General features: G+C 39.0%; 1 protein-coding gene across 5 annotated transcripts in view; it reads left to right on the top strand.

Annotated features, from left to right (window-relative positions):
* Positions 1-12,100: 12,100 nt before the first annotated feature.
* The window catches only part of BICC1 (BicC family RNA binding protein 1), a 332,934-nt gene continuing 327,188 nt past the window's right edge, over positions 12,101-17,846 (top strand). For all 5 annotated transcript variants that reach the window (XM_065521082.2, XM_005565808.5, XM_005565807.5 and 2 more), the window contains exon 1: positions 12,101-12,562. In XM_065521082.2, coding sequence (XP_065377154.1) covers positions 12,373-12,562 — 190 coding nt within the window. In that variant the 5' untranslated portion in view covers positions 12,101-12,372. The remainder of the gene's footprint in view (positions 12,563-17,846) is intronic.

Below are 17,846 nucleotides of genomic sequence, written 5' to 3'. Positions count from 1 at the left end.
AGTCTCCCACAGTGCTGGGATTATAGTCATGAGCAACCTCGCCTGGCCAAATTTGTATTTTTAATGAGTGTTCCAATTGATTCTAATAGATTACACTTTGTGAAAGGGGCCTTAAAATTTTCCTTATTCTAAAATTTTTCATATCTGAAATTTCTTCATAATGCAGAATACAGAGCTATTGAAAGGCAAAAGGCTTGGAACAATTATAGACCTTCTTACCACTGATTTTTGCTAAAGAAGTGAGATTTTTCTAACTTAAGCATGAGACATGGTTATGGTTGGTATTATTAGTTATCTAGTTTCCTTTCTTTTTGCTCTCTTTTCCTTTCTCTTTCTGTTTAGATTTTTCTACCTCTCACATACTCCACTGATTTTCCTTTTTTTCTTAACTTGTACTGTATCTACAAGTATTACATACGATAATATCTATAACAATCATTAGTCTCAGTTCTACTGGTAATGTGTATTTAATATTCAGATCTTATATTGGATATCTACAAAATCATTTTGTATGCTGAGAACAAATAGCAGATTTTTAAGAAACTTCTTTAAATAAGGTTTATGGAAACATTATTTCCTAAGTATATTCATAACAGTTTATATGTATCCTGTTATACCAGGAGGACAGTTTGGCTGGATATAATATCCTTGGTCTGAGAGTTTTCCCATTTTCTTTCTTGTACATCTTAAGTTTTCTCCTCTCAAATAACTTAAATGTATTATTTCTGTGTCTTCTGGCTAAGTTTTGCTGCTGAAAAGCTAATGACAATCTTACTATTTTTCCTTATAAGTGACTTGGTCTTTTTGCCTGGTAGCCCAAATAATTCCTCTTTTTATTTAAAATACAGTACTTTTGACTGGGACATGTTTCAGGGTTGGCTATTCTGGGTTGATTTTCCTAGTATAATAGATTTGTGTCATCTTTTATTTCATTAAAGTTTTGTTCTTTTTTTTTGGGTGAGATAGGGTCTCACTCTGTCACTCAGGCTGGAGTGCAGTGGCATGATCATAGCTCACCGTAGTCTCAGCCTCCTGGGCTTAAGTGATCATCACACCTCAGCCTCCTGAATAGAAATTTTTCTTAAGTTACAGTTTTTAGTGTTTGCTGTGTCCCACTGCTTTGATTTTCTTTGTCAGGGACTACTATTATACAGAAGCACCCCCACTCCCATGTTCTACATCTATTTTCTCTCAAATCTCTTTTAAAAATCTTTAATTTCTTTTCAATTGAAACTATTTTTCTTCTTTCTGTCTTTTACTTCTCTTAAGACAGTATCCATTGTGTTTATTTGCTCTTTTGTTTCTTCCAATTTAGTGTTAATTTATTAATTTAAACTTGTTCAATTCTTTCTTGAGAAAGAATTCTTTATCCTTTCTTTCAAATCTTCATAGTTTCCACTCAGATCAGACTATTCAATCCTGACTTATTTATTCTTTTATAGCTTCTATCATTTAAAAAATGTCTTTTTATTTGTTTAGAAATTTAAGTAACAATTTTTATCTGTTTGGAGGGCATGCCTTTCTGTAATGTTTTTATTATCTCTAGGGATATCTCCTCCATTATTCAACTTCTTGTTCTCTTTTTTTCACAATTCAAACTCAATCCATTTCTGTTGCTCAGTTTTAAGTAAAAGTAGATTTATTTGCCAAAGAGATAAAACAAGATAGGCCTATGCTTCTAATATTTGCTTCTCTCCTTCTTCCACTTGTATCTTGGCCTTCTCCTACTTTTGCCCCTATTTCTTTATCCTATTTAATTTTATCCTATTGCCAGAATTTCTCCTCAGTAGAGATTTGACCCTGAAGAGAGCTTTGGCTTTTTAGTTTTGAGTGTTCACAGAGTCCAGATTGTTTCAGCACCAATAGTCAGAACTTACTGCCATCCATTGCACTTACCTACAAACTGGATCCTGCAGGACTCCCACCTATTTTCAGCCACTGTTGTCAGATTAGTTTTTTGTACTTTCCAGTGAGTATCTGATGGCATATTTGGGATTCTCTGGATGCTGTCACTACTAGCTTCTATTCCGGGATTTGTACAGATACCTAGTTGTCTAATTTTCTTATGTATATTGTCTATGTGTTTTTGGTTTTGCAATCTATTAGGTTGGTACAAAAGTAATTGCTGTTTTTGTCATTAAAAGTAAATGTCAAAAACTGCAATTATTTTTGCATCAACCTAATAATCATTCTTTATTTTTTTGAGAGAATGGGCTAGGATTCAGGGATTTTCATAAAATATACTGCCAAACTTACCGCCACCTTCCATTATTTTTCTTTTTAGGTATATGAATATGTCTTCTTTCCTCAAGCAGATTTCTTAATTTTTCTAGTTAAGCACAAAACAGTTATTAAAAATAATAACCATTATTGAGTGCTTGCTTCAGTAACCATTATTGAGTACTGAATGGATTAACTGTTTCATAAAATGTTCGTTAATCTTTACAAGAACTTCTGGATATAGCTATTTTATACCCATTTTAAAATAAAGTGAGGTTTAGAGAAGTAAAATAATTGGTTCCAGTTTGGAGTGAGCAGATTCTAAAATGGCACCAATAATTCTTGCCTCCTAGTATTTATGGCCTTGTGTAATCCCTTCCCCTCCAGTGTGGGCTGTACCCAGGTACTTACTTCTAATGAGTAGAATATGGAAAGTGTATGTTATGTCACTTCTGAGATTAGTTCACAAAAAGAATGCAGGTTGGGCACTCACTCTTGCTTTCTTACCAGCTCACTCTGATGGAAGCCAGCTGCTATGTTGTGTGTTGCTCTGTGGAGAGGCCCAGGTAGAAGAAATTGAAGGAGGCTTTCGACCAACAGTCAGCAAGGAACTGAGGCTTTCAGTCCAAGAGCCTATAAGGAACTGAATCCTACCAGCAACCAGGCAAGTGGTTTCAAAGTGGAGCCTCTGTCAGCTGAGGCTTTGAATAAGATCACAGCTCCATGTAACATCTTGATTGTAGTCTTGTGAGAGATCTTGAGCCAGTGGCACCCAGCTAAGCTGTACCTGTATTCCTGAGCAATAAAACCCCACAGATAATAAATGTTTGTCATTAACTGTGAAATCTTGCAGGTAATTTGTTCTGGAGAAAGACATAACAAATACACAGATCATATAAATAAAGTGGCTCAGTTGACCTGGAACTCGGGGATCTGATTCCAGGGTCTGTATTCTTTATCTCTGTGCAATGAAGACTTTGATTAGCCTGCACTTTTATAAGCTACTATTTCCACCACATTGAATTTGATAGTCTTTCAGTTCTTCTTTGATTCTATTTGTTCTTCTTTGAAAGAACCTTTTCTAACTAGAAACAAACTGTTGCTGAAATGAGGTATTATTTTCCACGTAGGCAATTTCTTTGAGTCATGGAAATTTAGGGTTAGAAGGAACTTAAAAATCCACATAGTCCAAATCAACCTGTTCCCAATTTTTACAGATGGAAACTCAGAACCAACAAAATTAAGAGCCTTGTCTAAAGTTATACAATTAGTGAAAGAATGAAGATGAAAATTCAGGTCTCCTAATGTCCAGTTTATAACCGATTGACAGCTCTACATGGCCTAGCTCACTACCACATTGTGGACCTGGAGTAGCTTCAATTTGATTCCCATTCATTTTAGCTGTACAAAAACACAGGAATCTTGAAGGGAACAGCTGACCAGGATATTTATTTCCTTTGCTCTGAGGCTCACCTCCCCTGAAAGAAGGGTCAACAGCCTGTGTCCAATTGAATGACTATTCATCTTCCAGTCCTTTAACCACAGCTCAGGATCCAACATGGCAATGAAGTTTCATATTGAGAGCCAACTCCAAATGATTTGTCTTGGCTGTTTGGACTGCTTATTGAGAAGCATTTCCTGAGCTAGAGTGGAAGAGAGCTGTGATCAGCTAGTAATGTCAGCCATAAGAGGAGGTTGGGGGTGTGGTGGATTGCATGCCATATATTTGCCCACTGGGATTTCTGTGGATTTTGGTCCGGGTCCTTCCTTTGATGACCCACTCTCTTCCTGCTATGACCCATTCTTCCCACACAAGTTGCCCAGGAAGGCTCACTCTCAAGGCTCCCTTGGCCCTAATTTCTAGAATCTTTTTCTCATTTGATGTGAGATTTAGCACACAAGTGGTATTGGTGGAATTTACCTTGTAACTGAGTGTGGTGTTAGAAACAGAGCCAGTTCTCAAATCCTTGAGGGTTGGATGCTTGTATGGCTTTGTAGTCTTTGTTTCTGGCTAGACCTAAAAATCACATTGCCAGCAGACTGTCAGTACATCCAAAAAAAAAAAATAATAAAATAAAATAAATAAATAAAAAATGAAGGAAGGTACAACTTTGCACATGCTTACTCTGTTGTCTTTTACAAAAACATTCCATCTTTCTCAGTCCCAGGGGGTCATGAGAATAAATTTACATGTGAGTGTTAGTCCAGAAGTAAAAGACAGGGTAAAATACTGATGCTGTAGATCAAAAGCACAATTAACATGTACTCTGAAATCTGGACAACTGAAGGAGCTGTGAGGGGGGTGCTTAAATATCTCCATGGGTGGTAATTTCAACATTGTAGTGTTGTTGTCTTTTTACCCCCTTTTTGGCAGAGTTCTATGTTAGGCAATGTTAGAATTCAAATAAGTGACCGGGAAGTGTTCATTTCCTTCTTTTATTCTTCTGCCTGCTTTTTAACTTTCTTCTTCCATATTGATCCATTTTATTCTCTCTTAGATGACCCAAATTTTCTTCTATTATTACTTTTCAGCATTGAAGTGCTGAAGACCTCAATGAAAATATTTTACTTTTCACAATATTTTGAATCAGAAGCTTATTTTATCGAAATAGTAAAAGAATTCAATAACCCCTCTGTTATCTAAATATTCTTGCCCTTGCCTTCTGGAAAACACAAAACCCCTCCTCTCTTAATGGGAAAGCAACACAAACCTGAGCATGACTTGATGCTTTGAGCTGTGTAATTTGAATATGAGGCATATATTCAAATTGAAATATATGAAACCTTTGAAACCCTGAAATTATGAGAAAGAGAAGATGAGCTAGTGAGAATCCCCTGTCCTTCTTCAACCAGAGCCACTGCTACTAGTTTTGTGTAAGGGCTGTCTGCATTAGAGTTAATTTGAAAGACAGTTTCTGTTTTTTAAATGTGAAAACTACCTGAATCCATGAGCCTTAGGTTCTTTCTACCTCTAACATTTTACACTACCTACATGTAATCAGATGGTTCCAGGTTTAAGAATGTTGTCTCTTTCAGATGTCTCTGTGGTTTGACTTAGAACCACACCATACTGCAGGTCTTCAGGCAAGTTATCCTCTCAAGGCTGGAGCTCTTTTCTTCTCTAAAATGGAGACAAGAGTTGTACCAACTTCAAAAGATTGTGGTGACAAGCAAATGAGACAACTCACAGTGTCCAGCAAATTATAAACGCTCAATAAGTGTTAGTCCTTATTATTAGTCTGAAGAAATGTTTGGATTACACATGGTAGGTTCACCTTCCTTTATTAATTTGACTTGTGCTTATTTCAAATAAGCCTTCTCCGAGAACAAACTCCAAAGTCATTAAAACAGAATATTTTATACTTCGCTTCCATTTTAACTTGATATTGCAGGGAAAATTTATTTATATGATTTTAGAGTATTCACTTAAGAGTAAAGTGATAGCCAAAACATACTGCATCATATCATGGCTATGTAGATTTCTGCCCAAAAACTTTCAGTTAAAAGTTAAAATGAGAAAAAATAAAGTTGAGATGAAATGAATTGTTTCCTTGGATGATACTGTGCTGAATATCAGCTTTTTCATAAATTTTAAGCTTATATTTGCAAGATTTTATTTTTTATTTAGGTCTTCAGGTCTCAGTTTCCTGATCTGTGTAAGTCAAGGAACTGGACCAATAACTGCAGATTCAACGTTGATGATTCAAAGTTTATTTCAAGTAATGTGGCACTCTAATCAATTTGTCTCATTTCTCTAGGCCTGTGTCCTCAGCTGCAAACTGAGGAGAAAATGTTCTTACGTATCAGCTGCTTTTAATTATAATATTGGAGTTTTAACTCTTCTTTTTCTGCTCTTCCTCAACTAAGTTAGCATATGGTTATCTAATCATCCCAATTATAACGTATCGCAAATTAATTTCTAATGTTTCCAGGTGCACAGTTAAAAGCTTGTCAACATATACTAGGCAACTGCTGGATGCTAGAGGCACAGAAAAGAAGAGCTATGCTTCCTGCCTTCAGGAACTTGGACATCAGACATAGAATGATGATGATGATAATGATGAGGATGATGATAATGACAGAGATAATAAATGTAAAGATAATTGCTTTAACAGAAATAAGTACAATATTCACTGGAGACAAAAGATCTAGACAACCTAAATCAGCCTGGTGGCTGGGTGTTTGAAGGCTAGGGGAACAAAATGAGAGAGAATATTACAAGCTGGAGGAATACTGTGTGCAAAGAGCTCAAGATGAAAAAGCAGGACTAGACCAGAAATTACAAATAGTTAGGAACTGTTGAAGAATGAAATGCAAAAAGAGGAGATAGGACAGACAAATAGGCCTGCTAAGACTTTTGTAGGTCATTTAATTGATTAATATCTGGACATATGTTGAGATTTTTCAAACATAATTGTAATGCTAAGGTTTTAAATTCAAATAGAAAAGCAGTTTTAATATAAGCTTCTGAAACTATTACAAAAATACGAAAGTTCAGGATCAATATTTTTATAGGTGGACTTAGAAGAAATGAATTCAGGAAAATGAAGAGTGCTTGGGAAAGAACAGCAAACCATCTTGCTTTGAAGTGTATCCTGAGGAGTTTTTCTGTCAGATGCCCACTGATTAAGGTTAGACATCTAAGGTAGATGTCAGATAACTAATCTTGTTTTGCTAAAAATCTCTTCTGGGTTTTCATATTTTATGAACTTGAAGATTTGCTGTGATCTTAGTTATTTAAATTTTCTCAGTGATTTTTTTGTTTGAGAGCCTTACTCCATTAAAGAAAATCTATACAATTGATTACTTGGCATCTGATCTGTTCCTAGACTTCGAATGGATTGAAAAGTATTATTTTCTTGAATGAAGTGGAAAGATAAAGACAAACATATATACATGCTCTACAAAAACAAAAAGATTGGTAAATGTTCTAATTCTGGTTTAATTTTTGTAGAAAGAGCACCTGACTCAGAAGTCATGAATTCAAGGTTCTGCTATTTAATGATTATTCATTAATGATAATGATATTTATCATTATCAATAATGGTGTAATAAGCATGTATTACTTCATTTGTGTTGCCAAAATTAAAGTTATACACCCATCAAATTGTTCTAGAAGACTTGTATAAAAGCCAGAAGTACTGTATGCCTTCCCCCCATTTTCCATTTCCTACAGCAATGACTTCCAAAACGTTTAGCTTGATATTACTTTTGCCTCTATGTCTCCAAATAATATGCTTACATTGCTTCCTCCTGATTTTTGAAACATTTTAGCTATTATCTATTCATGTTTCCTTAAAGCAGATGAGGTTCATTTTTTTTCACCACTTCCTCCCCTTACACAAAGCCTCCACTACACACAGGAACATTTCCCAATCCCTCAAATTCCTAATCTAGATATGTCATAATTTAGGTTAGATCAATATGCATGGTTTACATTACAACTAGACAAATGCTAGTTACAGCTCAGCCACGTTGCATACTCTGATTATTCTGAATTTTTCTGCATGTTTTGCTATATTTGGAGTTAATAATTGTCTTTTTTTTGGTACCACAGTTTTCTATGAACTGATCACTAATTTAACCACAAAGTCTTCATGAGCTGTCCCAATATCCTCTGACTATGTTCTTGCATTCTAAGAATTCCATTTAATCTAGAAGAAATCTCAACCCTGAGTTTTCAGACCTACTCCCATTTGAGATCTCTTTTCATTATCATCTTGAGGAACTCTTTTGCCTCTATCACGTGCTAGCTTGCTTGTTTTCTATATTCTACATTTTCTCTTTATCTTGATTTAATCTTGTTTTGGTGACAAGCATTCTTCAGTAGCTACCTCAGACAGGGCATAAATAAATAAAAAGTTTTTTGATTTTGTTTTTGAGAATGAATTTTAGCCTTATGTTTGGTTGATAGTTTTGCGGGGTATAAACTTCTACCATGGAAATTATTTTCCATTGGGCATTGCTGCATTGCCATTTGGCTCTTGATGCTGCATCCATTTGGCAGGAATCCTATGTTTTCTCTGTGCCTGCATTCAAGAAGCATTTGGAGATAGTCATACTATTGGAGAAAGTCATAGGACAAATTATAAATTTATGATTATCATTATAATTTTATAAAGTTATGATTACTAACATCAACTGACTTATCAGTGCCAACTCATCCTTTTACAGATGCAAAGGCTATATAAAAACTTCTCAACTACCAAAACCAAACCAATCTCTCTACTCTCTTCAAACCTATGACTGCTCCCTCTCCCTCCTACTCTTCATAGATAACCTTGACTTTAATTCTTTTGGGAAAATACAAGCCATCATATGGGAATTCCTTCCTGTTGTAAAAATGCAACCTACAAACTGACCTATATTTGTACCCATGTTGTTTACTTTCTGAATAGCTGTTTGTCCTCTTATTATCTCTTGTAATCTATTCTGTTCATGCTCCCAAAACCTGATAATAATAGTTCTTCTCCTTCTTGTCAAATACTCAATTTCTGCCACCTGAATCTTTTCCAGTCACTTTGAAACATGCTTAAAATTGGCAAACCATTAAATCAACCATCTAACCAACCAAACTACCAAACCACCAATGAGCAATAAACAGGCTCTCTTTACCCACTTTATCCTTCAGCTATTGCTCCTTCCTCCCTTTCTCAGCCAAACCTTTTCCAAAGAGTTATTGTTACTTCTCATTTCATTAGCTATACCCACTCCTCAACCTCTCCATTATGGCTTTCTTGCTAAGGCCCCAGCAACCTCATAAAAAATGTTGACTTCCCTTAGTATACAAAGATGATAACACTTTCCTTTTTGTAATAGTCTTTTTCCTGGGTTACACAGTTGTATTTGTTTCTTCATTCTTCTTTCACTGCTGCTTCTATATCCTTTCACATTACACTGTCCTCTACTTGACCACTGTCAGAACTTTAAAAAGTCACGTTCTTTGGTTCTCTTTTCTTCTAACTCTCTTCATTTTCCCTAGACAGTCTGACCCAGGTAGGTGGCTAGAATTATTACCTATAAACAAATAACACATTTTAATCTCTAGCCAAGATTCCTTTACTGAATTCCAGACCTATTCAACTGCTAACCACGACATCTCTTCTTGGAGGTCTCAACATCATTTCAAACTCAGAATGCCAAATTCAACTTCATGAGCTTTCCTCCATTGTGATTTTCTTTCAGTATTCCCTGTTTCAGTTAATGACACCTATCTCTCTCTTATTGTGTTAGCCAGAACCCTAGAGATATTCTCAGCATTTCTCTTCCCATCACACTATTTCTAATTCATCACCAATCTACTTGGTGATACTTACTGTTGAAATATTTCTCAAATCCTCTCATGTCTCTCATCTTCGCCAACTATGTAAGCTAGCAGCATTTATTATCTAAACTTCCTCTATAGTCTCTTAATTGGTCCAACTGCTTCTATCTATCCTTGTCCCTCAGTCTGTTCTCCACACTACAGCCATAGTCAACTTTTTAAAAATGCAAATCTAAGCACATCTTTCTTTACTTACAGCCTCTATATGATTTCCTTTTATTCTAAGGATAAAGACAAACACTCCTTAATTTGACCTATGCTGCTTACATATGCTCCCTCTTACTTATAGCTCCTGCCCCAGTGAGTCCTAATTCCTTGTTTCCTTGTACCAACTATGCTGGCCTTCTTTTAGTTCATCCAAAGGAGGAATGCATACTACCTCCTTCTGCTACAGGGTCTGTACTTGTGCTAATCTTGAGAGCCAATATGACTTATTGGCTAAGCATAAAGCACCTGAAGCCTAATTTTCAAGAGACTGCCTGGGTTCAAATTCTGATTCTTCAACTTAGTTGTACAACCTTGAGCAAGTCGTTTTACCTTTTGTGCCTCCATTTCCTCAACTCTAAAACGAGGATAATTGTAATATCTACCTTCAGGGATATTACTATGATCAGATGGTCATTTGCAGGGATGGCTCTTCCCTCCCTTGCCTAGTTAATTTCTCTTCCAATGTCTATTCTGAGCTAGAATCACTGTTTCCGAGAAGCCTTCTTCACTGACCTCTCTGAATCCAATTATTATAGGTTTTCTCATATATTGAGTCTCTTGTTTGTAATGCTTGCTGCAGGCATGATTTTATATTTGTGATTTTTTTTTTTTTTGGTCAATATTCCTTCTCATTAGAATTTCAGCTCCAGGAAGGAGTATAGGGATGTGTCTGTCTTTGCTCACTATTCCTTGGGCTTAACAGTGCCAAGCACATAGGAGGGTGCCAATAAATATTTGTTGATAGAAAAACACAGTAAACGTCCCTGATGGAAGACAGTGGGAATGCTCCTAGATAAACCCTTTTGGTGCTGAAACTAGTGCCTTGGATAGAAATTAACAGTAATTAACAAGTTTATAAAAGGAACACATGGTGGTGAATCAGAGCAGTTAAGTGTGCAGATGCTCTCAGTTCTTCAGGAGGTGACTCTGGGCAGGAGGGGTCTCTGCTCAAAAAGGTAAGACTTTGTATAAGACCCACAGACCTGGGTCCGATTCCTGACTGTATTATCTGCTGCCAGACCATCATAGTCAAGTTACTTTATTTCCCACGGTCTCAGTTTCCTCATCTGTACTCGTCACGGGGTCAATTCTTGTTAACTAGGCAGCTGAACCTGAAAGAATTTTGATTTACCTTCAACATATTCCATGATTATCCACAGGCCTGTGCCAGTGATACGGCTCTTCCTACATGTGAGCCAGGAAGCCTCCCTCTGTGGCGCAGCGACAAACTGCTATCCCCATCGTTCCTCTCCGCAAGTCTTTGTGCTTTGGGTCATAAAATAATAGGCTATGAATCTGTGTGAACTGGGAAAGCAGAGTTCCAAGGGCACACCCAGTACGAGCGAGTCTTCTCTTCCCCCGCGCTTCATATCCAAGCCTGACAGAGGCCGTGGGTGGGCTGGCTCTGGGCAGTGAGGCTCAGAGGTTACTGGCCGTCATCTGTCAGAGACTGACCTTGAAAACAGAGAAAAGCCCTCAGTCCCTGACAAGACAGCCCTGCCCACATGCCAGCTGGATCCAGCTCACCAACATCGCAATCTCCAAGCCCCTTTTCTCCTTAAAAAAAAAAAAAAAAAAAAGTCTGCTGAGTCCATTCCTTGAGAATCACAGAGAAAATAATTCCTTCCTCACTCCATCCAAGAAAAAAAAAATTCCTACTCTCAGAATAAAAAGAGTAAGCCTCTTGTCCACCTCTCGTGCAGCGGGCCACTTTGCTGGGAGGAGAGGAAGTGTCTGGGTTTGAACCCTTCCTGGAGGTATGAACTACATGCGAGCCACGTCCATGGCGATGCCTGTGAAAGACGAGCATGATTTCTTCTCCAAGCCTTCTTTTTCCTCTTCCTCACGTTCAAGCTTGTGGAACCAACTGGGGCTGTGAGTTTCAGGGGGTAGGGCATGTATGTAAACAGCGCAATTGTGTATGCACTTAGTGTGAGTTCAGGACTCGGCTGTGCTTGAACTTGGCGTGTCTGTGTCTGTGTGTTTGGAGGAGGATTATGAGAGTATGTAGGGGTAAGAGATTTGTATGTGTAAGTGCAGAAAAATAGTAGTGTGTGATGTGTGTGTGTAGACAGGAATTACGTGGACACTCCATGTGCATTCAGAAGTGTGTGTGTGTTTGAGGAGCTATGAAAGTGCATGTACGGAAAAGATTTATACGTAAAAGTGCAGAAAGTGGCAGTGTGTACGTGGTGTGTGTGTGCGCCCAAGTGTGTGAGCGCCAGAGGCCGCCCGCCCGCCGCGGCTCCCCGTGGGCTCGCCCGGCCAATGAGCGCGCGGCTGCAGGGGCGGCGGGCGGGGAGGGGGCGCCGGCCCTGCGGATGGAGGCGCGGGCAGCGCGGCGCGCTCATTCCGCGCGGGCGTTGCTGGCGGGGGGCGGCGCAGCCACTGGACCCGGACCGGGGCCGCGACCCGGGGCAGCGGGCGGCGTGGGCGGCGCCCGGGGCTGGGATGCGCCGGGGGCTCAGTGGCGGCGGCGGCGTCGGCGGTGGCGTCGGCGGTTGCAGGGGGACGAGCTAGCGCCGCGGCGCTGGGAGCCAGTTGAGCCCGGCCGGCGAGCGGAGGCGGCGGCGCAGGCAGAGCGGCTGCGGCAGCGGGAGCCCGAGCGCTGCGCGCCCACCATGGCCGCCCAGGGAGAGCCCGGCTACCTGGCGGCGCAGTCGGACCCCGGCTCCAACAGCGAGCGCAGCACTGACTCCCCAATGCCCGGCTCCGAGGACGACTTGGTCGCCGGGGCGACCCTGCACAGCCCGGAGTGGAGCGAGGAGCGCTTCCGCGTGGACAGGAAGAAACTTGAGGCCATGTTACAAGGTAGGCATCCCCGGTGTTCTCGGACTCCCCGACTGAGCCTCCAACTCCTTCTCCGACATCCCCACCGCGCGTCCCGGCGCCAGCTACTCCAGCCTACGGCCGGTTTAGCTCCAGGCCCGCTCCCCCGCGGAGCCGGAGGACACCCAGGGACTGGAGACTTCGCGGGACTCCCCACCCTTCCACGCCTCTCAGGTTTCCAGGCGCTGGGGGCCCTGTGCGAACTTGACCGGCTTCAGAAAAGCCGAAGGCCGAGTTTGTACTGGCGCGCCCAAGTTGCGTTCTGGACTTTGGAGATGCCAACTTTAGCCCGGATACCTGGGCTGTGCCATCCGGACCACTCAGGCCGCACTGAGTATGCGTGACCCTCCTCATGCCCTGGCAGCCTCGAGTTCTGTCTCTCGCCGTCTGTTTCACTCGCTCCCCTTGTCAGTATCCACTTCCTCCAGCTGAGGGGCCTTGTCTCACTATTGGGAAACACTCTGCAGATGTCAAGGCTTAAGACAGGAGCTCCCGCCCCCACCCCTGTGGTCAAGGAGGGCCAGGATGGGGGTGAGCAGCCAAAGCGAGGGGAGTGTGTGGAGGCAGTGCTCCTGTGTTTGAGGACAGTGTTCATCTCTTGACAGGCTTTTAAAACACATCTTGAGTTACATTCAGTCCATAAAAATCTTCCGATGCTATGGATGTCTGACTTTGTCTTTCACAACTTAGAATTATTTTTAACTCTTTAATTTCTTTGGGACTTTCCCAGACAGAAAATCTTCAACCATACTGGACCGAAAACAGATTCTGATTTATAATGCGAGTATTGGAGTGAACGTCAAAACGTCCAAGGTCATTTTGACCTTTCTTAAAACCGGTAATTACTAGCCTACCTGTAGCCACCGATGTGGCTCATTTCCCACATCCAAAGAGAGAAATGAGTTAGTTTGAATGACTGTTATTCTTAAAATACGTGTACAGTACCAGGCATTAGTCTCACTTGGGGCGCTGGTGAAGATGCATTCAGTAGCTAGTGTTCTTTTATCACGGGAGAGTTTGGAGCTTTTCAAACTTTCTTTGTGGCTTTATGCATAACTTACTTTGATTTTATCAGTCAGTGCATCGCAGTCTGGGAACGATTTAGCCCTCGGTGGAGATGCAGTGGCTTTTTAGAACAATTAAGCAGGTTATTTTAAGAGAGAACAACATGTTTTCCAAAACAATAACTTGGTGGAAACAAATAGCAAGAGTGTTTGGCAGGCGTTTTTTGGATGTGCTACAGGCTTTCCTCCCTTGTTGCTTATTTTTATTGATAAACATCCCTAATGTGTGTCATGTCTTTGTCTCTCCCCTTTCCTCTCTTTTTTTCTAAAATTATGTAACTTTTGAGGAGAGTTACTTCTGTGATAAACTCTTCAAGTAAGACCGTTATAAGATAGATTTGGAAATTAAAGCCCCAGTTGCATTTCAGTAACTCATTTTAGTTATTTTGTCTGTTCTGTGGTTCTATTTGTCTAGTTTCTTTATGATTATAAGACAAATATTAAATTTTTGTGAGGCGTATATTGTGAGATCGTTTGGAATGAACTGATAGTAGCATATACTCATCCTTTTATCAACCAGCTTTCAGTTTTCTACATGAGTTTGGAGTGATATGAAAGAATGATCTGTTTCACCTGCACACAAACAAGTAAGGACAGTGATGTTAGCTTCTGGGAAGTTCAAATGTATAACCTGAGCTTTATAAGTGGATTTCCTTTTTTGAATTAACTCATTTTCACTTTGAATAAAATGAAATTTTGATGAGACTTTTTGAAAATTTGAAGGCCCTTTTGTATTAACAGATGTGATATTACGACCTGAGATGGTTTGAAATTGCTTTGCAGTAATAAAGTTTCTTTTTCAGAAAGTCTTAACATCTCTTAAACAACCGACATACAGTCATGCATTGCTTAACCACTACGACTGGGATACGTTCTTAGAAATGTGTCCTTAGGCATTTTCATTGTGCAAACATCATGGAGTGTAGTTACACAAACCTAGATTGTGTAGCCTGCTACACCTACTACCTAGGCTGTATGGTATAGTCTCTTGCACCTAGGCTACAAATAATGTTACTAGGCTACAAGGCATGTTACTGTACCCAATACTGTAGACAGTTGTGGCACAATGGTATTTGTGTATCTAAATATATCTAAACATTGAAAAGGTAATGTGTTATGTTACTATGGCTATGACATCAGTAGGCGATAGGAATTTTTCAGCTTCATTATAATCTTATGGGACCATTGTAGTATATGTGATTTGTTGTTGACCAAAACGCAAGTGTGAGCACTGGGATCACTAATACCTGGGTTCAAAACCCTATAGGATCTTAGGAAAGTTGCTGGGCCTCTCTCTGCCTTCAGTTTGCCCATCCGTAGAATGGAGCTGATACTAGGGCGTTTTCTCTTAGGGTTTTGGGAGAATCGAAAGAGATGATGGCTAACAAAGCTAACATTTGCCCACAGTGTTTGGTCAATGATAAGAACTTAATAAATATCTGTTATTAATAATAGATATTGTATCATGGATTAAAAGGATTTCCAGTGCCTACCATAATGTATGAAATATAGTATATACTCAGTAAATAGTTGGGAAACAAAATAATTTTGCAATTTCATAATTGCAGAAGTAAGATAGAAACTAAAGAAGTAAGTCTGTCAAGTCAATAAGCATTCCAGTATTGTTAGATATTCTTGGGTGGAAAGCTTTTTATTTGAAAAGTGCCAAGTAAGTAAAGTCTATATTTGAGTTTCGAATTATTGTGAATTTGGTTGTGCTATTTTTGTATTTACAATTGACTTAAAATAGGTACAGTTTTCCAATTTAAATCAGGATAAATAAGATTATCTGCCTTTAAGTATTCAGAGTGCAATTTGGTGATTGTAATGCTTGGAATTTGTTTCCAGAGAGACTGTCCTGGGGGCAAGTTAATCTTTAATGAGTTGTATTTTTATTAGTAGAGAAATTCTTCTACGCAATGGACCAAAAATTCGGTGAGGTTAATATATGGGCAATAGGGTAGTAGTCAAATAAATGAAATACCATTCTTAGATGATCATTGAAACTTAAAAGAATTGTTACAGATAAAAACCACCAAGCCAACAATGTAGGGAAATATCACTGTTTTTTCTTGTTTTTTTACTGGTGGGTTGGGGTCTAATAACTGCTTCGACACAACCATGCAGAGTATCTGATGTTTTTGCTGTAAATGAAGATGATCAGTTTTATTAGTTTATAGTTTTATAAATGGAAATTTATTTTCAAGTTTAGGTTTTTGATGGGTGTTGTAAGCCTTGGAATGAATATCATAGACAGCATTTTTAATGATAAAGAAAATCCTTATATAATTTCTTTATTACTGATCTTCAAATGTAAATTTCATGCATCATATGAAATAATAGTATTGATTTATTTAAGTCAATTAAATTTTAGTTAAAGTTATGAGTTATGTATCATAGCTCACATTAACTCAAATGTGAATTATCAGGGAGGGAAGGGAGGAGAGTGTTATAGCAGGAAGTCTGGGAGAAAGTAGGAAATAATTGAGTCAAGAGAATCAGAGATACAGTCTTGTTGTTTGCCAGAGTACTGAGGCAATCACAGGGTTCCTATATTAATACTTTTCTTTTTAAAAGTATTTTTCCTTATAAAAACATATATGTGTACTACAAAATTAAAAATTCCCACATATAACACAGCACTTCAAAGTATTAAAAAAAACAAATTCCCACATAAAATTCAGAAGCACAGGCATTTTCAGAGTTTGGGAATCCCTTCTTTCAGTAGAGAAAGTAGTGAGTGTTAAAAAGTGGGACCTGTAGTGGGGAGGAATGGCCTGTTTTCATGAAAGCAGATTGACATCTGGTGGGGTTTTATAACTGCTGCCAAAGACTTTAAGAACCATGTTGCGTTTTTGCAATGATAGGCAGAACTGGAGTCATTTGCTACTGGTTGGTTGAGTAGCAGAGTTAGCCACTAAAACAGAGGTTGCTGTACATCACTGATTAACAGGAGGAGCAGCAACTATGTTATCTCTTTAATTCAGCAAACTTTAGTGGATTTTTAAAATGATTTGATGAACAGATAATAATTTAGATTTTTTTTCATGAGAGTGGGAAGAAATATGAAGCCAAAAATGTATGAAAATGGGGGAGTACTGAAAGTGAAGATATAGAGTAAAGCTTAAATAAACAGAGTTTTCTAGCTAGTGCTTGATCAAGGCTAATAAACAGCAAAAACAAATCAAATAAGTTTATGAGCTTAGAGATTAAGAGCACCAGGGCTCTGGGCCAAATCTAGATTTGAATCTTGATGCTACATTTTAATAGGGAGCTTGGGAGAATCTATCACTTGCGACTTCATTTCTCAAACGGGGCAGTTAATGGTAGTACTTACCTCCTGAGGTAGTTTTGACAATGAAGAGGAAAAAGGTGTCTGTAAGCCATCCCAGTGCTGGCAACATAGGAAATGCTGAATAAGCTAACAACAATATTCACTGTAAATCACAGTGTATAAAATGCATATTCTTATATTGATCATGAAAATCAAGTATATTGGAAACTTTAGTTTGGTCTTAAATTATCTTATGATTAATGAACAGGCACAGCTATCTAAATATTATTATTGGCCTTCCTGGCAGCTTGCCATGTGTCAAGTATACTTGTAAAGATGGGTGGGTAAACATTAAGTAAAGCTCCATTAGACATGAGTGTGGAATTCTAGATTTTGCTCAGGATGAGGGCTTTGCACCCTTTTTAGTTGTAAATTGTTCTTGCTTTGAGTGTTTTTCATTCTTTGGTCCTGAGCCATTCACTTCTAGTATGGTTTACTAAAGACTAGCAGCAAAATCAGTTAACCTCTCTTCTAGTTGTAAGTTGTTCTGAATTTGAGTCATTCATTGGTGTGTAGAAAGAAGCTTTTTCGAAGAAAATACTCTGCCTGGGTTAACATGTTTCATTTGCTCACCTGTAAAATGGGGATAATAATAGTCCCACTTTATGGGGATATCGCGAACACTGAATGTGAGAATGTATGTAAAATGCTTAGCTCAGTGCCAGGTTCATGGTGCTTAATAAACATCAGTTCAGATGCAGCAGTACTGTCTCACATGATGGATAAAGATTTCAAAACACGGCCGGGCGCCGTGGCTCAAGCCTGTAATCCTAGCACTTTGGGAGGCCGAGACGGGTGGATCACGAGGTCAGGAGATCGAGACCATCCTGGCTAACACGGTGAAACCCCGTCTCCACTAAAAAATACA

This window comes from Macaca fascicularis, chromosome 9 (genome assembly GCF_037993035.2).
Source record: "Macaca fascicularis isolate 582-1 chromosome 9, T2T-MFA8v1.1".
NCBI lineage: Eukaryota > Metazoa > Chordata > Mammalia > Primates > Cercopithecidae > Macaca > Macaca fascicularis.
This window is presented reverse-complemented; position numbering and strand designations above follow the sequence as displayed.